Source organism: Hirundo rustica, chromosome 3 (genome assembly GCF_015227805.2).
Source record: "Hirundo rustica isolate bHirRus1 chromosome 3, bHirRus1.pri.v3, whole genome shotgun sequence".
Lineage (NCBI taxonomy): Eukaryota > Metazoa > Chordata > Aves > Passeriformes > Hirundinidae > Hirundo > Hirundo rustica.
This window is the reverse complement of record NC_053452.1, coordinates 46,461,860-46,485,045: the sequence shown is the minus strand read 5'-3', so window position 1 is coordinate 46,485,045 and position 23,186 is coordinate 46,461,860. Positions and strand designations below refer to the sequence as shown.

At 35.6% G+C, this 23,186-nt stretch overlaps 1 protein-coding gene across 4 annotated transcripts in view; it reads right to left on the bottom strand.

Annotated features, from left to right (window-relative positions):
- RYR2 (ryanodine receptor 2) overlaps positions 1–23,186 on the bottom strand; it is a 384,235-nt gene that overhangs the window by 207,070 nt on the left and 153,979 nt on the right. For all 4 annotated transcript variants that reach the window (XM_058419591.1, XM_040059776.2, XM_058419590.1 and 1 more), the window contains 5 exons: positions 20,770–20,844; positions 19,948–20,026; positions 19,073–19,185; positions 7,214–7,313; positions 3,720–3,816 (listed from right to left, as the gene is read on the bottom strand). In XM_058419591.1, the coding sequence (XP_058275574.1) occupies positions 3,720–3,816; positions 7,214–7,313; positions 19,073–19,185; positions 19,948–20,026; positions 20,770–20,844 (464 nt within the window). The remainder of the gene's footprint in view (positions 1–3,719; positions 3,817–7,213; positions 7,314–19,072; positions 19,186–19,947; positions 20,027–20,769; positions 20,845–23,186) is intronic.

Genomic DNA, 23,186 nt, shown 5'->3' with positions numbered 1-23,186 from the left:
AAGGGAGAAGTTCTTGAGAAAGCCTCTCCTCAAAACAAACTTGGCAAAACAACTATTCTTTCTCAAAACAATCTTTCTCCAGGTGGTGTTTTGCTGTTTCTCTGGTTTCACCAATGGGATTAGAGAGGAGTCGTTCCGTGTCACCAATCATGTTAAGTCTGTATCGGAACACCTTATAAATGGTGCTAAGAATTAGACAATAAAGCCTTCTATACTCTTTTGCCTTCTGAAATACTTGGGAGTCATTCATCTTTCTTTCGTGTCCTATAGCAACAAATAAGAACACCAAACTGATGATACTTCTCTTGCCTGTATGTAACTATCCATTTTTTAATCTACCTGGAAATGCTCCTGAAATTTGACTTAAGGAGCTACTCTGCAAATTTAGGTCAAGTTTGCTAGAGATAACTAAGGTACTTTGAGGAATAAAAACACAGTTTAAGGATTCTATGCATAAGGCTTAAACCAGATATGTTAAAACAGCAACATACCTAACTAGAATATGCAGTAAATTATACTTAAATCAGGGAAATTGCATGTACTTGACCTTTTTGTCTGTTCCTCTTTTTGTTCTTCCGCTGGGTCGGTGAGTAAAGACTACCAGGGTTGTCTTCCCCCCGCCTGTGGCATTTAAAAAATTATACCACTATATTCCTCTACTGTAATATCAAGTAAATCATCATATTACCACAAACTTCTCCATTTGTACTGTTTCCAATTAGATCATTTTTTTATAACAAAGCAAACTTTATCTAACAACTTCATGGAGGATCTACTTGAAACTGCTTCCTAAGAAAAAGTTCCGTTTCTGACTCGATAGCAAAGTCCCTCTTCCACAATACAATGATTCCGCCCTACCTTCTAGGGATCACACTACCAAAATCTAAGGGCCACATGGAGGGACACACAAGCTCAACAATTAAGCAAAGAAACATAGCACAGACTCAGAAAAAAACTGAGACGCAGAACATAATTTTATAAGCTTTTTATGTGACTCCTTCTGCCACTGTACTAGGCCTCTTCCGTGCAGATTTGCATGACCTTGACTCAGAGGAAGCTTTGTTAGGTACTGTAATCACGAAGACAGTGTCTGGAATGTCAGCGCTTCACAGGTCTCCGTTGTGCTAAGTGAAAGTATAAACTCCTATATGTACAAGAGTATAAATATCTTGAAAATGTGTGCTTTATTTCAAAGTCCTGGAACTCTTTGAAACACTTTTATACTCAAAATTTATGCAACTGTACCAATGTTCCAAGAATAGAGTAAAACTACAGTAATTTTTGGAAACTGCCTAGGAGAATACTTCACATCTAAACTATTTATATATTCCCTGAAATAGATACCAGGTGACATTATAGAATAAAACTGTCATTTTAGGATTGTCTGATCTCTTATTTATTTGAAAAGGGATGAAGAAGAAGCCTCTGCAGAAAAATAAAAATGAGGCAGAGGAATTAGTGAGTCATGACAGGGATGGTACTTCTCATGTCTCCTTTATGCTGTCATTCTGCAGAGAAGACCTGCTCTTCAGGTGTATGCTGGAACAAAGCAAACCAAACAAAATCACAATAATCTATCACCAGACTACTTCAAGAGGCAATGACAGGATCATATGGAATTATTGTACTTCAAATAGATCATATCTTAGTATACCTCATGTACAAAAGTTACAGAACTGAAACTGAAATGAAAGACAAAATAATTTGTCTTAAAATTTCCTACCTGCCAAAATTACCCTTATTTTTAAACATAATTCTGCCAGATGTTGAATCACAACCATCAAAATGATGTATGCATACATACTGAAAGCTGAAAAGAGCCACAAATTATTTTGAATAGGCAACAGTCCCAAATAGAAATAGAAGTAGAGATGTTTTAAGAAATAACTAAACTTACTAATAATTCAAAAGGAGAAAACGGGGGTCACAGAGTGATAATAACTAACTCCATATAATTAAAATAATCATAGATTATATTCTAGGTTTATTAGTAAAAAATACCTTAAAATATTTCAGAAAAATAGAAAAAACTTCAGAAACAAGACTATGGAAAACAAACAAACTTGTTTTTATTTTGTTTGTTTATCAATGAAAGTTCCTGAACAACAGTACATTTCAGAAGATCAAATCTGTTTTTATGAAGCACTTAGAAGCAAGGTTTCTCAGCACCGCTATGAGGAAAAATAATGGCCTACTAGCTCTGCTTCTTTTGGAGTTTTAGACAGATAAGAGAAATGCATAAAGAAATACAAAACACTGCAGACACTACAGAAAGAAATACCATTTTCTGATTTGTTTACAGGCACTAGTCTGCAGATTAAGAAATTGACCATATTCTTCCCATGTAATAGGGCAGAAAGATGTATCACAAGCATGCACAAGTAGAGCAAATCAATTTTTTCCTAATTTGCAACTCACACTATTATTCTGTTTTACATATAATGCTAGACTTGCTGAAAAGAGACATATTTTTAGTGTGCTATTAAGCACTGAAGTTTATTACTGAAGTGTTTGATCACCCCACAAATCTGAAGTTACACTGCAACTACATTTTTAAAAGGAATTTTGCAGGATTTAAACTGAAGTAAGAGCAAATATAGGATCTTATTTATTTATCACCTTATTTTTTCCTCACTTTCAGCCTGAGGATAATAATAGCAGTGATCAAGCTGTAATGACTCTCACATGATAACTAAAATTAAAACCTGAACTGATCACATTTTAATTATCAGAATTATGAACTATCTTCTGCATCCAAAAACCATTCCCCTGCCTGAAATGAGAAATATCCTTGAAGTGTTGGTCACCAGCTGTATAAGAAAACTCTGAGGTTTTTCTCTTTAACATTTAAATATTCATTGAAGAATTTTGCTATGAGAGCTTCCAGAGTCTTGTCCTTTTCTTAAAGAATTAGAATAAGTAAAATAAAAAACACATTTCTATTTGCAAACCAAGAAAACTCATTTTGCTGAGTGAGTTAATGAACAGCACTTCCTTTGTCATGGAAATGGAGCTACCCAATATGCTGCATTAAATAAATTATTCTAAAATACCATTTATTAACATTTAGCAACATTTAGCCTGAAGGTAGAAATAAATTATACAACACTACCCTATTGAAAAGATGCTTAGGGCATATGTTATTAGAGCAAATAAAGAGGAATGATGCAATCACTCCTCTGAGACATGTCACTCCACTGTGTCAGTCTTCTCACTTTTTCGATTTTTTAGTTAACAGAGAGAGACATATACCAGGTTGTCACCACTACTTCCATTCCACGATTCCTTGAGTCAAGAAAATAACCATAAATTAAAATTCTAAACTGCCATGACAGGTAGACCTGATATTAATCCCAGATTAGTTGCCTCGAATGACTGGGCAGTATTCTTACATACCTTGACCTGAGGAATTTTTTGTAATTACAGAAAAATACAGCGATGAAAAACCCAACACATTTAATTCACAGTGCTTTTAAATCAGGAAAAATTACAATAAATTAGCAAAAAATCACTATTCCTTTTACATCTGGTAAGTGAAATCAGACTTCAACAATATGGAAAAGAAAATACAAAAGGATCATATCCAAAGTTTGTCTCAACAATATTCATTCTTATGAGTAATAAATCTCATCACAACATCTTTCAAACATCTGTACCATGACTGACACTTAATTCAGCAATATTCATTACTATTATTCTGTTATAAGCTGGAAACCTACCTTCTTTGTTCTTCTCCATGTTCACCTGAAGGGACTGTCAAACATTCATCCATGTGACCATGCAATAACCTCAGAACATCCCCTCCTATCAGGTATCCTTGAATAAAGGGAGAAAATAGAGTAAATTTCTCTAAACATAGCAACATGTAAAACCACAGTTCAAACTGTAAAAAATGCCATCAGGTTGATTTCACTTTATTTTTCTGTTTGACATTTCATATTATTTTTTAAAAAGCCAGAAGAGTGGGAAGGTATCTCATACCCTGGGAAGGCAGTTGAACATTGACAAGTGAGAAAAGGTCCAAGTCAGCAGATAGGAAAGGATGGATCAGGAGAAAGAGAAGCCATAAGCAGGGGATCCTACATATTTACCACAAGTCAGAAAAAGACTGAGCCAACCAAAACAAGGAACCAAGTACTCCTCTCCCAGATTACAACAGAAAAAGTGGGAAATTCTTCCATCTTACCTACTCACTTTTCATTTAAGGTAAGTATTCCACTTAACATACAGAAACAAAGACTGATTTAGTTAGTTCGTTATTTTAAAGGCACTTTTTGTAGTATTTGGAAGTTCTCTGCCAGAACAGCTTCTGGGAAGATCCATCCTAAGCTCTACTTGTCAGAAAATTCAAAACCAACAATCACAATTTATTTGTACTCCAAAGGGAAACTCCTATATTGCAAATATCTCCACTGCACATGCAGGTTCACAGGCAAACATTTGGCTTAACAGTATACAAGTGTCTGTGTCCACAAACTAAAGCACAGACCATACACACAGCACTGCAATATTGGAAGTCCCAGGACTCAGCAGCCAGAAGCTGAAAATAAGGATATAATTTGAACCAGTAAAGATGTTAAAAAAAATAGATCTGTTTTCGTCAGTCTTTTTGCACTAGAGACGTGACATTAAAAAGAAACATAATTTTATGTTATCCTACAAATATTGTATTATAACCAGCAATCAAAGAATACTAAAACTCAGTAGGTTTTAAGCACAAGTCAATGGTATTTTTTCAGTCTGACAAGCAAATTTAAGCACTTCTTGATTTCCTAAATTCACCTTTCTTTCTTGCTAAAAACAGTTAATATCAAATTCTACATTTGATTGGGATGCCATAACATAAATGCTTGGCTTTACTGTTATAGCAACAAGATTTTTAGAAAGTTATACCTGGAATTATACTTTGAAGCAATGCCTATACTAATAAGTAATGCTGTGAAGTAACACAGATCTGTACAGAGAAATGGTGTTGAGGACCCTTCAGTTACACTGCACGCCTTCCAAAAATTTATTTTGAAACTACATGAAGTCTTCTTCCTGAATATATCAGGTAATATTCCAGAATATATTTTTTAAACCTCTGAGATCAGTATAAAATTGGTATTTATGTGACAAATTTTAGCACTGATTTTTTAAATTCTTGATTTTGACATGGCAGAGTATGCCCAGGTAACTGCCATTACATACGTTACTTCTTACATGGACCCGTGTCAATATAACTCTATAATTTAGGTTTTGTTTTCAAAGTGACCCCCATCTAGTTCACTATATAGAATTAGCAGAATTACTCAGTTTAACTCTGAAGCTCTGTTTTGACTTAAACAATAGTCAATAGATTGACTTCTGCATAAGCCAATTTTACAGAAATGCATGTAAGAAGAATTTATTTTCTTTGAACTACTTCCAATATCCTAGTTCATCTTACAGACAAATTATCCACTATTTTAACTCCAAAATAATTTCATTTAACTGAATAGTTTAATTTAACGATCTATTTTAATGGGAATTTTTGATTAAGAGAGGGTATTGTAGTACAGCTATTCCTATACATTATTATTTCACTTATGAATATGACAAAGCATTTTACTGATACTAACAAAAGTAGGTTTATTTCCTTCTTCCTTTTTGAGGTTATTTTCTATGGCTTTTTTCTGGCTACTTTTTTACTGAGGACATAGAGATAAGGCCTTACACACTCAGCATGAGATTCACTCTCCCTTCGCCACAGGACTACCTTGAATACAGGAACAGTTGCCACTTTTTCAAGAATAAGGCCTTTGCTCTAATCCTTTCTGACAGTAGCCAGCTGAACTTCTCTAGAAAACATGTTTAGCTTAAGAAAGATAATGTTGGTACCCGAGGAAAGTGAAAATGGAAAAGTATAGCAACAAAGAGCAGGCATATACACAGATAAATGCACAGCTGCAAAAACCGTATTACATCATTTTCACATTACTTCCTGGGAGTATTAGTACACAATATGACACTATGTCATTGTGGATTTATGCTTCTCAAAGAGACAGGCAGGTTTCAGTAGAGAGGTTCACCATGCAGAGACATGGCATAACACAAATCTGGGTCTCAGCACATAAACCATGCTAGGATTATTAGCAAGAATGACACACCAGTGCTGCCAGCAGTGGGAGGACAAGGAGAATGGAATTAATAGGAAGGAGCAAAAGGAGAAGGTCTTCTCATTAATAGAAATGTTTTCTCCATAAACCTTAAGACACTGCCTAGCAATGCACTAGCATTTTTTATACTGATTTGTTCAATAAACTGTGTCAGAGAAATCTGTATGTGCAGAGTGATTCTCATATGTAAAAATAAAATGACTATATAAAAAAAGAGATGTTGGCAATACTCTCCCTAAAATCTGAATTAGCAAAGTTGCAAGAACATTCCATGACTGAGTTTTGAAACGTGACAGATAAAAAGAACTGATGTGAAATTGCAGTGTACTGCCTCTTTTAAAACAACAGTACGAAAAATCACACAAAATGAAATGACCTGCAGCTTCAAACTTTTTTAGATTCTATTACAACACCCACTCAAAACAGTTGTTGTGCAGGAAAGTAGAAATCTTTAGGCTTTACATTGTAACAGATTCTTCAGAAAAACGCCGTTCTTGTCTGTGGAACCTAAATTCAGGGGTCCTTGTCCTTTCAATGTTAGAAATTGTATTAAAACTGCTTCCTAATTCCTAAATAAAATAAACAGTTCTTGAAAGCTATTCTCTTGCTGTCTCTACCCTCCTCTTGTTTTTCTTTCCAACCATATGTTACCTATAAAAACATTTCCTATCTTCAGTCTCAGGATTTCACATCCTGCTTCCAAGCCTCTTGCCCATTTTTTATTCAGTCTAAGAAACATGTAACCATGTCTGCATACATCAGAATAATCTGAGATAATATTTTAAACCAGGAGCAAAAGCCATTTCAAAAAACATATCACAAATGTTATCATATCTTTAGCAAAATGAGATTTGAATGAGCTGTTCAGTATTCAGCAAAAATAGGTAGAAAACTACAGTATACATCCTTACATCCAGTATAACCTTCCCTCTGTTTTCAGAACAGCTGTATATTTATTTATTGTATTCAGTGTTTACAGAGGAAAAAACCACACTCACACTTGGCATGATAATTTGATTTTTTAAGTATTTAATTTACTATCAGTCTTTAAATAATTCAAGTTGAGTCAATCTTACCTTGGGCAACTTCACTCCCTGAACTGATTGGGGCTACACTCCAGAGCGTCTGCTGGAAGGCTGCATCAACGTGTAAGCTACCATTGCCGTAAGAGAGATGCTAGAACCAGGAAAGAGGGAGGCTTTTATTTGGGGTTAATTGAATATCTCATTACAGTATACAATAATAGTACCAAACACTCTTTTGTTTCTTCCAAACTTTAATTGTTCCCATTGACTGCATAAGAAAACAGAAAGTTCAGCCTGGGTACTCCTCAAGGGACATTAGAAATAAAGCTAGAATAGTAATGCATATTTGCCTCAAAAAACCATACAGAACAGTACAGAACAGAGTCAGCTGCTTGGCATCTTAGACTCAGTGAACACTCCAAAGAACTAATTGTTAAATGCTGTGGGGTTCTTACACTTCTGTTCCTCCTTCTACATACAATGGGAATTTCCATGATGTTTGAATAGTGGGATATCACCCTAATTTGTATTTCAAGTACAACTTACCACTTGAGTATTTCTTGTAGGCCACTAGCTTCCTAAAACTCCCATTAAGTCAAAGAAATTAGGTAAACAATCTACTGATTTTGTAAGTCACTTAAGACAGTTCACAAAATATATTCTTGAACAAAGCTCTACAGATCTGAGCAAAACTGAAACCATCTTTCCTGGAAAGGCTAACTTCCTACCCATGCATTCAATGGATGCTCTTTGGCTGTATTACTCCCTACCTTCTGCCAATGTTGCAGATCTTTCCTATAAGTGCAACAGGTGCTGTCTTTTATATGTGTGTGTGCTCCTGTTAGTTCAGTGACACTGTCTCAAAAATTCTTGTCTCAAAGCATCTTGTATTGCAATCATAGAAAATCCTTTGTGCCTCCCACACCATCAGCCACTTCCATGAATTGTCAATGCCAAACAACATAACCTTACAGAAGATTATGGAACGTAGCATTCTGTGAAGAAGCAGCTGTTTTGAAGCATACTATTTATCTTACCAGGTGCAGTAATATTTTTCAGGTGCAGTAATATTTAGATGTTTTTATCAGAATTTTATTTTATACTACTGTCAAGTAACTGTGTTCATAGAGTAGTATTGGTCTCTATTTCCATATGTTGGGACTAATACTAACAAATTCGGGGTAAACTAATTAATGACATAAAGGCGAAAATGTCAATGGAAGCGCATAGATTCTCATGAATGTGCAGAGTTCGGTCTTCCTGACTGCACATCTTTTAGCTGAACAAAAGTACAAGAAATAGCACATCAGCTCATTAAGAAGGCTCCTATAGCAACTAATGACCTACAAAGTAAGAGTTCTCACAAAAATCATGTTTACACTGCATCAATGCTACTCAGTTCATGGAGAACATAAATGAACAAACAAGTTCTTTGCCTTTTATTCTTCATTTATGCAGTTATATAACTTAGTGAATGACATGATGGGAGATTAGAATCTGCAGCACAGCTCCAGTTCTATTCTGCCCTGTGGGCCTTAATTTTGTTAGGGTTCCTCTGAGATCATCACACAGATCCAGTTAGTGACGACAAGCAATTCAACCAAAGCAGGAATATCACGTTTCAAGGAAAACACATGATAGGATAGACAAAAGACGAGAAGGAGAACTCCTCTGTCATCTAGATCTGCCATCAACAGAGCACTTCTGTGTGTTTTTTACATGTTAATTAACTTATTTTCATGGACAGTAGTATCAATTGAATTAAGTGTTACATTTTTACAGACAGAACACTGAACAAAAATACATTGCTGACATCTCTCTTCAGAATACTTGCAATTTTTATCCATTCATTGGATTCTAGTTACGATTCTTATCCAGATATCTCAAGGTGAGTCACCTGGGAATTATAACCTTAAAAAATATAGTTCAAATGATAAAACATGATTTCCAAAGCAGAGTATATTCAGCAATTTCCTTCTTATCCTCACTTCCCTAGATTCCTTTCAGCATCCTTAAATTTACAATTGACAGCAGGGGTCCTACCATTTACAATTCCATAAACTACGGTGTTCACTCCCTGGAACCATTCATAGAAAACAGTAAAAGGAAGCTTTTACCATATAGAGAAAATATCCTTTTAAGGAATATAAGAATTCATTTATATCAAATGTACTGAAAAAAATCCCAAATGATTAGGGATGCCAGTATTTATCCTGGCATTGCCTGAGTTTTTAGTGCTATACTTTAACAATCTCAATGTTGTTTTAAAGCAATCTACTCTGTCTATAACTTACTAGAGTTTACCTGCTTGGTTTTGTACTTTCAGCACAATAAAGCTATCAAAACGAAACAAGTTCCACAACACAATGTCCAGGACACGAACATGACACTTCACACTGGGGCTGAACAGCCTCCATGTGTGCTACATAGATATTTGCTACCTGGCATATCAGCGCATTGGCAGAAGTGGAAGGTTGCCATCACTGATGAGGACCACATGCATAGCACATCTTTTGGGTATGTAGTTACATTTAGAAAGCAGAAATATGTTGGGTTCAGGAATCCTGCCGTCTATTCTAGACAGTGGGTCTTCCCCATTGCAGGCAGGTTGTCTCAACCAAATAATGTATTTTCTGCACTGGTCCAGATTCAAGCAAAGAGCTAGATTTGTCTTCCCTACTGATAATCTCCTAAACCAACACTTAACGTGCAATAGGGTTTTTATCACTTCTCACGTTTAAATCACAGTATTTTATGAATATGGGTTAACACTATAGTCCACAGGCAGTTTATCTAAAGACTCATCTCTGAGAATACTGCAGGGTTCCCAAGTGAATTTAATGACATATTGTAAATGCTATACTGCTCTGCAGAAAAGTAACATAATCATAACTCCATCCCTAGGTTTTCAAAAAGAACACAGTGTATTTAAGCTCACTGAAGAGCTTGAGAATCAGATGGTAATTTCCACAAGAGTCCTTTAGCAGTGATTGCTGCAGCATAGCTGCCTTTACAAGAGCTCTGAATAACTAGAGCTTTTAAATTTCACAGTCTGCATGAAAGTTTTTCTTCCCCAAAACATGCATGTGCAAAAAGACAAAAATATAAAGAAAGGAAAACTTTTGCTTAAGACTTTCTCTTGGCTAAGGGGTGCTAGTTTATCTAGCAATATATATTTTTATCTGCAGTTTGGTAACTCTGCCTTCAATCTTAAGCCATTTGAAACAGCGAGAAGAGCTAAAAAAATAAACATCATTTACTGGTAGATTTTGAAAACTATGTATAAAGCATTCTGAGAAAGCTTAAGTACTGCACAACCACAGCATCAACCGCACTCCTTCAGATTTCTTAGACCAGCTGGTGCAGAGATAGATGGAAGCTATTTCCTTTCCTGTACACAAAGATTCTGACAGCCCTTGATTCCTGAATTAATCTGATCCCGACAGAAAAGAAGTTTCAAACAATTTAAGCACCTATACTCAACTGACCCAAGAACCTCTGAGATGTTCCAAGTCTTGAACAGACGCCATTCCCACAATAGGTACACAAGAATGTACTTGTATCTACAACTAAAGAAAACCAAAAATGTAACAAAACAAAGTATACCCCTTTTCATTGTTTTCTTTTTTCTTTTTTTTTTATTAGAAAGGGAAAAACATTTTGCATCAAAACCCCAATGAATTAGCAAACTTCAGTAAAAATTCAAAGGTTAAACTAAATAAAACAATTCCTAGAAAAACTAACACTCATTAATTACCTAGTTATGTCATTCCTATTAAAATTACCTGAATAATTTAAAAATTATTCTGTTACAGAGAATTATATTGAAACAGTCAAAACAAACACAAATATTTATTAACAAGGATGGGAGAGACTGTACAGAACGAAAAGTAATAACTGCATCTGTGTGAAATTTTTATAGAATTAGGGGTTTGCGCTTATGTTTTATAGTGGGAATATATTTATATTAATTGAAATATCTATGAATGCTTTGAAAAAGTTTGAACAAAAATAAACAAAACATTTGCTAAACCAAAAATTAGTATCTCAATTTTGATCCAAAGTAGGCAAAGTCCAGGAATTTTCCAAAGGATTTAAAGTACTAAAAAAATCTTGGGTTTTTTTACATTTCTTCAGAGTGCTTAAACAGCTGGCCTTCAAACCCAAAAGCAAAGGGAATTTTTTCATTGATAAAGACAAAATTGCAGCAATGTTCTAAGCAATTCCAACTCCTTCACACAGCTTAAATTTACCATCAGTAAACGGAGAGTAGAACCTAAAGCTCGCAGATACTCAGAAATTTACCATTACAATGAAAACAACCAACTCTGCTACCACATAGCTGAGCAGTATGCATGGCAGGAAAAGCATAAGGGATCCATTAAAAGTAGAAGGGGGTAGTTTGCATTCCCCCTCTTCATAAGAGCTTTCCTTCTGCACTGTATCATGAAAAGCCTGAAGCACATCAGCTACTATGCTTCCAAACAAAAATCATTTTGCAAGATTAGTCACAAGAGTTTCCATTAACAAAGTATTAATTTTACAGAAGCAAGCATCAAAAGTTAGGAAATGTCAAACTAAGCACCCTGTGGAAAAAGAATGGCTTCTAGTGAACACATCACACTACAGTCTTCAATGTGCTCCCTCATATATACAGGATAATGGAGCTCACTTTGTCAATACCTGCTTAGCCTTTTGTTTTTTCCTCAATCTTCAGTCTGCAGCCTCATGCTTTATTCAATATAGTCAATTCTTCAAAGCTTTGAAAAGAGAATTATTAATTTCCTCATAGGCTTTTCTATTGCACCAATTACAGTATTTCACAAAACACAGCAAATATTGATGATTTCATTTTCTCAAAACCCCAGAGAAGTAGTATTATAGCCCATTTTCCACTGGGGAAGGGAGATACAGAGATTAAACTAAGAATTTTTCATTAATCTAGGATGGCCAGGTTGAGGTGACTGCACTATATGTAGTTTTTTGATCAAACCACATCTTACATTCACCTCAGCTGCAGGTATCAGGACTGAGCAACTGTGAGATTTCAACCTCTAATAAAAAGAGGAGATGCAAGAGAAACAACTCCAGTAAGGAATATTCCCACTAATGGATGAGTTGTGACCTCTTGAAAGCAAGCCTAGCATACAAGGTCATCAACTCAGCAAATTCCACAGCAGAGTCTGGTACAGAACCTGATTCGCCCAGAAAATAATTAACCATCATACCATTCCCAGCTTGAAATTTCATCTTCAAAGTTGCTTCATACCACATCTTCCCTGCCACACAACCCTGCCACATCCATTGAACTTTCATCATCGCTAAAATAGCATTCCATAAAAAGCCAGTGTGACTGTATACTCAGGTGATTTCCTAAAAATATACCAGTACCAAAACTTCTGCATTTTGCCTGTGATTTCTTTTAAATTTAGGAAAGTTATTTTTGTGTTCTAATTTATACGCAGTTTTCCTAAAAAAAAAAAAAAAAAAAAAAAAAAATAATCCACCATTACAGTTCTCTACATGTGGTTCATGTGGGTAACCTGAAAAACATTTTTTTAGACATTTCCTTCTTATACTACTATAAAAATCATGACAGGAATTGTCAGCATACCACACGTGACTGCTGTGCCTTATTACAATGCGTTTCCTGGATAGGTGTTGGTAGTAATTATCATGTAGCCTAAGTGCGACAGGCAGCTACCACTCTCTTTTCCTTTCCAAACCTTTACCCCAGTCTCACTAGAAATTCTTCCCTGTGAGGATGGTGAAGCACTGGCACAGAGAGACTGGGGCTGCCCCATCCACGGAAGTGTTCAAGACCAGGTTGAATAGGGCCCGTAGCAACTAGCTCTAGGGGAAGGTGCACCTGCCCACGGCAGGGAGGTTGGAACGAGATGATCTTCCAGGCTCTTTCCAACCCAAACATAGAATCTATGATTCTATGTCTCTCATTTAGCCAAACCAGCCTCCTGACCTAATTACAGCCCACATTATTACCCAGAATGAGGACCTCCTCTGGCTTCAAAAGGTTCTCCTTAGACCTAACAAAGCCTAAGCAGAATCTTTTATCTTTTTTTCTTGCTCAAACTCTTCCTCACCACATCAGCCAGCATTGCACATCTTTCCAGAATCCCACAACTCCTAACTCTTAACACTTTTTCCATTTCTTGGCCTCTTTCTGGATCTTTGTCCAGCAGTTTGGTTCTCCCCAGAAAGCTCACTCCTCTACAGATCTCTCTTGCCATCCCTCATTTCCAGTCTCTCTCCACTGGTTCTTCTCTCAATTCTCCCTGCCAAAACCACGCAGTTTTTCTGTCCTAAATTTTGAACACAACTTTAACCAGTGGATACCTCTCTTCCCTTGTCACCAGCTTCTTGTCACAGACAATTTGTTAGTCCCTGCCTGCCTACAGTTAACAGTCTTTTCAGCCACTCATCAAGTCCCACTCAGCTTCCCTCCTTCCCCGTTCTGTCCCACTCCTGTCACTGATACATCATCTGTCTTTTGTTCCTTCTACTTTGTCATAGCTTCTTCCTCCACATATCTTAAGTGACAGGAGATCACCAGCAGCACACAACACTGAGTTCTCAGCTGTCAATACAGTGCTTGGCCTCATACCTGCCTTGAGCAATCCATTTCAAGGAATATCTGCTCCCACCAGGGTTGGCATGTACTTAATTATTCACTGTAGAGGGAGTTTAAACAGTTCATTAACACACAGGAGGTGCTAGCTTATGTGAAATAGACACAAGAGGTCTAGCTTTTGTAAAATAGACAAAGCTGTAAGACTTTTATCTACTCAAAGAAAATTTAAACACTCTCTTCTAGTCATGATCAAGCTCCATTGTTTCAGGAGAAAGTTTCTTTACTAATTTTAACCAGGGAGAGGTTTACTGCCTTTTATTCATTTTCTTGGTGGGTTTTTTTGTTTGGTTGGTTGGTTGGTTTTTGTTTGGTTTGTTGTTTTGTTTGTTTGATTTGGGTTTTGGTGGTGTTTTGTTTTTTTTTTTTTAATAAGTTAGCAAGAAGTACACAATGACATCAGTTTTTTTAATTATGTGGCTTTTTTTTCTTCCTTTTCTTTGAGCTCCATAACATCTGATCTCTTCCAGATGAAATTAAAAACGCTCAGACTGTTAAAAAAAAAAAGAGAAAAGAACCAGAAATAGATGCTACTAATTCTAGTAAGTGATTCTTTACATCACAAGCGCTCGATTATAAGGACCTGAAATTGGAAGCAAGACACCATAAGGCAGAGCAGCTTGACAGCCTTAAATATTGGAAAGTCCTACCAGCCTCCACAATAACATTTCAAATCATTGTAAAAAGGCCCCATGGGAAATGCATTATGATCAGTGTAACAGAGCAGCTCAACTCGACCTTGGTTCCACTAATTTCAGGATTGTTTATGCAGATCAAAATTATTCTTTACAAAAACCTTTTTTTTTTTAATTTTTCAATGAAGAGAAATGATGGAACTGTGAATTTACACAGAAAAAAGTAAAGTCCAATACTGAGTTTCATGCTTTTAGAAAAAATGTGAAAGGATGAATTTTTTTACATTTCAAAAAAAAAAAACCCTTCCACATTGTTGTGTTCCCTGATACTATTGCACCAAGAAGTGATATAGATACTTAGAAGCTGTTCCAAGCATATGATAATAAGAGAAATAAAACTAGAAGCGGAATAAATAAAATAAACAATGTATTTTTATGCAAAAAGATACAGAGGCGGCGCTTTTGCAATAGTGAGGAACCTGTCCCACTTTCCAGGAGTAATGGTATATATCAGTTCCACCTTTAAAATAGTTAAACCTAATTTTGCATGTTATTATTTTTGAAATGGAACTCTGCCATCAGTTCCCAATTAGTTTCTTGGTAGTTTTCAGTAGGGAAAAAAAAATTTTAAAAAAGCAATTCATTTCAATCAAATAAATGTCAAGGCTTGTTCACAGATCTGTATAAGGCAGCTACAGGTCAGCATTACAGCCACTGAGACAGTAACTACATATAAACCACAGAGTATGTACAACTGCTGTTTTATACTGAAATCTGTGCTCTGTAGATTCAAAGCTGAGGGGGGGTTTTCCTTCTTTCCTGACTTCTCAGCCAGAACAACACTGACCTGATGGATAATAATTTTCAGGTTTTTCTTAATTTATGCATTTTGTATTTCGATTTAATGCCTAAAGATTTTTTTTCTTGAATTATGTTTAAAAGCCATTTCATTAATTTGAAAGAAATTGCAACTAATTGAACTTCTAAATTATTGAAAATTGGTGATATTGAAAGCAATCAGGATATGTAGTTAACAACAGGCATAGGTAAACTTCAGTGCTGAGGTAGATACTACTATGTACAAGTTGGAGAAACATGCTGGAAATAATACATCTGTTCTTTATCAGGCTGTACTGCCTCAAGAAAGGAAACATAGCAACTCTAGCTTGAACTTAAATGGTGGCAATATTTTTAACATCTTTTTTGCTCTATGCTAACAGGGTTTGGCAGAGCCAAGCTCCCTCTCAAGTATTTGGCAATAGTGCAGCTCATACATTATATAATGCCACAAGCACTTACATAAGTGCTTTTCCTCAGAAATGCTACACCAGATAACAAAGATCCAAAATCACACTGTCTAGGTAGATCAGAGTAAGAGCAAGTGAATGACTTGCCCCGGGACACTGTTCTGAGTCTAAAGTTAAAATCCACCCCTCCAGACCTTTAGCTTATAATTTTAACACTGATCTTCCCACCAGTTTAGTATTTGTTCAGTGTAAGTAAAAATATAACTCTTTGGGGAAAAAAATAGAGCCAATTGTCCCAAAATATTTTATTTTATGGAAAGAGGAGAAGGAATACTACAGCAAAGTCCTGGTATTTTCCTAATACTTAATAGTGTTGCCAACCAAGTTAGGTCTAAACAAAAACCTACTCATTACACTAAGATCATAAAGTGTCAAAGTCAATGTTAAATTAATTAAGACAACTGGTAGACCAACTTAAGGCGCTGACATAGTTCTTCTCTCCTCTTGCATTATACAGATTCAACTAATAGCTGACTACATTTTGAAAAAATCATGCTCTATGAGGAAACTCTGTTCATCTGTTATTTTTACACGCACATCTTTGCCCCAGGATGATTAACCTATTTTTCTTCATTCAGAAAGAATTAGCAAATTTCTTGAAAACATAAAGCAATACTGCAATATACAAAGGTGACATCCCAGTCCTATTCCTAACAGCATAGAACATCTGATGGAGAACTTATATTTTCCTAAGATTTTAACTGGAGAGTATGTAACATACATAAACCCAGCCCTCAGCATCCTGATGAACTTTGTTTCTGTCAAGGAATCTACATGAGGAATTCCACTTCCTTAAGAAAAGCATTCCTCAACTGGATTCAATAGAGCTTATTTGGTCTCACTATTGGAGCAGAATCACAAAAATAACTTTATCCTCCAGAGTCCTAAGTTTTGTAAAAGCTATCAGTTGCTACATTCTTTGAAAAGCTGTACAAAATAGCAGCTACAACACGACACTGCGCTCAACATGTAAACAATTAATTGTGAATATTTTCAAACTTATATCCTTTGAAGTTTTTTTTTGTAAACAGCCAAATGGATTAAGACAGAAAGACAGCTTTCATGAAAAATATTCACTGATTATTTGTTATCGATTGCTTAAATTTTCATAAAAGCTTCATTGCTTTATTGACAGTGCTAATATAATTACTGAATGGGTAATTTCTGGTAAACCAGAAATGTTTTTATGATTGTGAAGCTACATAGTTTACCAGCTCTTAATCTAGCCTTGAAAAACATCTGTTCATAAAAATGTGAGTGTATGTTAGAGCAAAATTAATTTGCTGAATCCTTGCTCCATCTTACTGTCAAACCAGAGCTGTATAACTGAAATAGGCTTAATAACTATTCATTACAATCTATCTCTAAAACACTTTAAGACTGTAATACAGTGTTATTTCTCTCTGCACTTAAAATATTACTTATTTTTAGTATATTGATATTTTGCATGGAACAGGCAGTACATGCATTAACACCACAGCTTAAGGAAAATCAGCCTCTGCAGACAGAATTGTGCCTCTTGCTGTATAAAAGTACATGTGACAGCCTTGAGAATCAACAGCTCAGGAACAAACCCTAAATAATAGGCTGAGCTGATTATTAGGCCAGGACGTGCCTACACAGAGACAATCTGTACTAAAATTCAACTTCAGCATCTCAATTCAGCAATTCAAAGAAATCCAATGTCTTTACATTTTCATTTCCATTAATTAGATTTCTCATAAATTCAGCCCACAAGAAGTTGCTTTTTCACTATGTGTAGTTACAATTATCATAAAAGTAATTATTTAAAATAATTTTAAAATGCAAAGATGATCAGAAAGTTTTCAGAATATCTAATTACAAAAAAACTCATTAAATGGGCTGTTGAGCTTCTGATTAGAAATTACAATTATGTTCTAACAATTATATTCTCATTTTCCTATGTGTTTCCAATAAGAGAGAATATTTTCAATTTTATAACTGACATCTTAATAAATTATTCACTTTTTTCTTAAATACTTTAAAAAATAATTTTAACGAAGTCTCGTTGAAAAAAAAATAGAGAATAAACTTTAATGTTATATGCACATCTCACCGAATCATAGAACACCCAGAGTTGGAAGGGACCCACGAGGACCATCGAGTCCATCTTCTTGCCCTGCACAGCACCTTGCCCAAGAGTTTCACCATGTGCCCAAGAGTATTGTCCAAACTCTGTCAAGCTTGGTGCTGTGACCACTTCCTTGGGGAGCCTGTTCCAGTGTCCAACCACCCTCTGGATAAGGAACCCTTCTCCAATATCCCACCTACCCCTCCCCTGACTCAGCTTCAGGCCATTCCCTCGTGTCCTGTTACTGGCCACCACAGAGAAGAGATCAGCGCCTGCCCCTCCTCCTCTTCCCCTCACAAAGAAGCTGCAACTGCAGTGAGATCCCCCCTCAGCCTCTCCTTCTCCACATTGAACAGACCAAGTGCCCTCAGGTGCTCCTCAGATGGCTTCCCCTCAAAGCCCTTCACCATCTTCACTGCCCTCCTAGATCTGAGACAGATTTTTGACACACTCAAAACACTTCCTCGATAAAGAGTCTTTTTTTTTTTAAGTTGTTGGGCCAAATCACTGGGGCTGATTTTTCAGAAGCTTCCAGCAAAATTATTTTCTTCTTATTTTCACCTTCTTTTTGCCATAAAGAGTAGTTCAGGTGTTTGGAACATCAAGAATTTTAAAAAAATTTTAAAAAAATTTTAAAAAATCATCTTAAAGTGTTGACCTGCTCCATTACAGAACAAATTGGAGATCCTTTCATGAAGAAGAAAGTTGAGTAAACCAGTGGTAAGAAGCAGCTAGCACAATAACTTCTAAAATATTTCAATTATATTTAATCATTGAGTATTTTAATTATTTTTAACTATGAGATGTCAACAGCTCTATTACACTGTACATAATCTCAGTAAAATATGGACATTTTAAGCCCACAAATCCTATGTACCTACGTTAGATATCCCAAAATTTTGTACAAAGTTTTAATATATATGATATCTCAATCATACAATTTGGAAATTATTTTTTTTTTCTGTATTTGCTTATTTTCATCTAAGGAAATTTTTAAACCCCTATTCCACTGCTGAAATGAGTAACAATTAGAATAGCCATATATCAAAGTTACACCTTCCAGACCTTCAGTGTGTTGTTTTGTAAAATATTATTTAAAAAACAATTTAAGCACCTTAAGTTTCACTTTTAGGAGGAGCAAATGTAAGCCACATTTTACTGTAAAATTTTCATTAACTCTTTTTTTTCTCCATAGAAGAACCACTGTACAGATAATTTTATACAACTTACCAAATATCTTTCTGAAGAGACACTAACTAAAATCAGATCATCTCCAACACGCACTTTTTCTCCTTCTGATCGCTGTTTGGAAGCAGGATGTATGGTCCACCAGCAAGCCTCACCTAATATCAACATTGATTACAGCAAAGAACAAAACAAGAAAGGCCCAATGTTACTGTTGTTACTGTTACACTTGTTTCAGTCTTGAAAGTTCTGATCCAGTTTTCACTGGGATAAACCAAGTGTCCACGTGTTTTCCATAACTAGTATCATTCCTGCATCACCTTGTTGGAAACTCAGCCCTAATAATACACATAAGCAAAAGACTAAGACCTCTGGAACAGTGATTCCAGAGTTGAGTAAGATGATGGCTCTCTGTGTTCTCTAGGCAGCCTGGTCTAGGCTGTTTTTGCTAAAGCAATTCCCTGTCACCGTCATTACAGATTCTGGAAAAGAAACTGGAGAATATTCTGCTGAGAATTTGGACTAAGAAACAGAGCAACCCATAACGAAGGGCAATGAAAATAAGCATATACATACTATTTAAAATAATATTTGAAAGATCACATAAATCCAAATTCAAATACGTTCTTCCACTTTTACTGACTGTTAGTGCCTCTAATCCCCCCAAATATGTGTAAGTATTAAAGTCCCAAAATCTGTTTCAATGATAAATCTTGTTTTCAGATGGGCTTCTTTAACTAAAACCCTGTTATTCAGAAAATAAGTCAGATCTTTGACCGGTTAAATTGTTGCAGCTATTACTCTTACTACTCCTATCTAAAGCAAAGCTTTAAAAAAATCAAGCAAACTTAATCTAACTATGCAATTTTTAGACTTTCATTTTTAGACTGACAGTATTCTTCATTATACAGCCTGGTTACCTGTTGTGTCCTCTTGTAATCCTACATCAAATGCCAGCTTATCCATTGAAGATCGAGATGTAGAGAGACAGCATAGGTACTACCAAAAGAAAAAAGCATACATTACTTGTTATGCTCACTTCTAATAATAGATAAAAAGCCATCAACTTACTAACAGGATTAAATATTCTTAGATTTTCCCCATTAATTATTACCAAGAACATGTACGCTTGATAAGCTGAAATGTTCTCAAGGAGTCTTGACAAAAATTTATGTTCTAAAATAATCTCGCAGTCTACCCAGGTTATTTTTCACTGCAGGAATACCAAGACTGGAAATAAAAGAGTTAGTTAGATCACATTTCCGCTCCATGAAGCCTCAGCTTCAGGTAAGGTGTTTGGAACCTGTGTAATTCACCAAAGAATTTCCAACTAAGACTTCTGTCCAAAATACCTGTAAGAAGGAATCTACTTTTCCACTCAGTCTCTAACATATGCTCAGGTTGACAGCAAGGTTGTCAGTCATAGATTCAATCACAGATTATGCAATATGGAAAATCCAAGGGGAAAGAAATGAAAATTCACCAACTCAGACTGACCAACAGGGGATTCAGCACTAAGGGAGCCAGACTTAGTTTTCGTACTTACCCAGATAAAACCAGCTTGGTTTTGTATTTCCATGCACTCACCCTTCACAAAGGTTTCTAAAACCACAGTAAATGCCTCTGATGTGAGTAATTCTCCAGATATTAGTAAATGTGAATATTCCAGGCACTTTCAAATGTAACTTTCATGCAAAAAAGAAATCACTGCTACTCCCAAGTCATGTAACACAGTTACATACCATGCCACTGTAGGAATGGCGCAGCAAGATCGCATGCCCGTAGAGCAGCGTTCGATGTCCTCCACCTTGTGCAGACTGAAAGGTAAAGAGAAATTATATACTGGTATGTTTTAATAAAATGGAGCCTTTTGAGAAAGAAAGAAAGATGAGAGAACACGGTGTACTTTGAGCCATCAACTGTCTGGTAGAAAAATCTGTTCTAGAATCTCGAATCCTTCTTCCTTGTGCTGAAAGCAGGTAGCCTCTTAAGATCAGCTTCGATGTGTTATGCTATCCTCTACAAACTTACCTATTGTTACATATTCATCCATTTCCCCTACAAATTATATCCTTTTCTAGGCAGATGGTATGCAGAGGGAGATTTTTGAATATTCTCCTCATTTTACCAGTGAATAATGTGGTCTTCAACACACTGAAGACCATTAACCTGCAAATTGCTTGGTCCCACATGGCTTTAATACTATCAGACAGACTTTATCTGCTAGGACAGGTAAATGTCCAAAGACATCCAAGCTAACTCAACACTATTTGGGGGTTCTGAAAACTCAGAAATCACATCCAAGTAATCATTCCTCTTGAGAAACACAGCATAAATCTTGAGTAAAAGAAAATTAAAGTGATAAAATCCACTTTTATTCCAAGAAACTATAACCATTTTCCCCCAATACTTTCACTACAGTTTCTATTTATCAATAATCAGTTTAACCACTCATGAAAGAAGAAACAAATCTTGTTAAGGCATGAACAAATCTTCAACTTCGTCTGAAGATTTATGTATTCCTTATGCTGAAATGCAGATAACTAGCGCTGGACAGGAGCAAACTCTCTGACAAGACACTGTCAAGAGCATAAGTTCATACTTCTCTGACAGAACAACTCATGCAACATTATGCACAGCATACTCTCCAAGAAGCAGTGATAAGTAAATATTTTATGAGTCTATAAATGTGACAGCTCCATAAACAGCATTAATCTTTCATATATGAATCCGATATTTAATTTTAAGGAATTTAATTTCTTATATATGATATTTATACACTTCCTTTTACCATAGAAGACTGACCGTTTGACTGGAACATCAGATTCATTACAAAATAAATTTCAAAAACCATACTATCTCACATCTCTGGCAGCATCTCAGTGCTGAAGATCAATTTAACTGTATGGCTATGATGGCAATATGCAATTATTTCCCTTCCATGTTTATTTATTGCCCTTCTTTACATTTTATGTATTAGCATTTATTGAACTTTGAATTACTTGGTCAAGGAAAATAACAAGAGGGATAGGTGGTGAAACACCAAGCACTTCAAAAGTAATAATTTTATCATTTTTAAGAAACTGCCCAAAGTCTCTGTCTTTTATGTTTATTAAGAGCAGCTTGATGGACACAAGGTGTATTTTGACTGTCAACAAACTGCATAGCAGTCAAAATGCAAAGACACACGTTGAAAAACCTCTTTGGAAGACCGAATAAGATGATTTTTTACTAAGAACAAAGTCATAAAGTTTGTCACAGGCACAGTCTTGACAGTAAGACATGAAGACTTGAACTACCATTAGCACCACCACTTTTTCCAAAGGCACAAGGAAATAACAAGGCATTTGATAATGTCACGCTCACTGTGCCAAAGGTGAACACTGAATGTCTGCTACTCATCACACTGAGGAAAGAGGAAAAAGACTGCTGTGGACATACTGCCCTACCAGCATTTCAGATGCAAACTTGATCAACAGCAGACATAGGTACCCAACTAACAAAGTCAGTAATTTGAACTAAGTTTCAAAATTTCACCAGTATTTTTATCAAAAGTATTCTACTTTATTATCCATAAATTCGATACCTAAAGACTTGATTGCCTGTTGCACAAAAGCTGAGAATAGCATAACCAACAAAATCACAGCAATATTAGCTTGCCCTTACTTTAGCCATATTGATTTGTCTGTCTAGCACTTATTTTGTTAAATTCTCACTTGTAGTTGAACAGGAGAAAGGTTGGTTCTAAAAAAATTTGATCACTTTAGTAAAAAATGGAGGAGTGAGTTTTTAGATTTTTTTTCCAAGAGGATTAAAGCAATTCTTTTTAATTAGTATTACTTTGTCCATTAGAATAATGCAAACAAGTCTGAGATTTGTTTTTTAATTTCTTTTAAGCATTTTCCACTTAAAGGTTTCTGAGAGGCAATCATAATCAAATGGTTCTTTTAGAGACAACCTGAAAAGATGAAATAGAAAAATAAGAAAAAGATAGAAAACAAGGCTGGCTCAATGAAACTGCCTTCCATTTTGGAGCTTGTCTTCCAGGACATGTACATACCTGTAAGTTCATTTCCTATTTTAATGGCTCATTTCATAAAGATAAATGCTGAGTATGTAGTTATGTCAGAAACTACATAGCAAGTAGCTGTTGGACCAT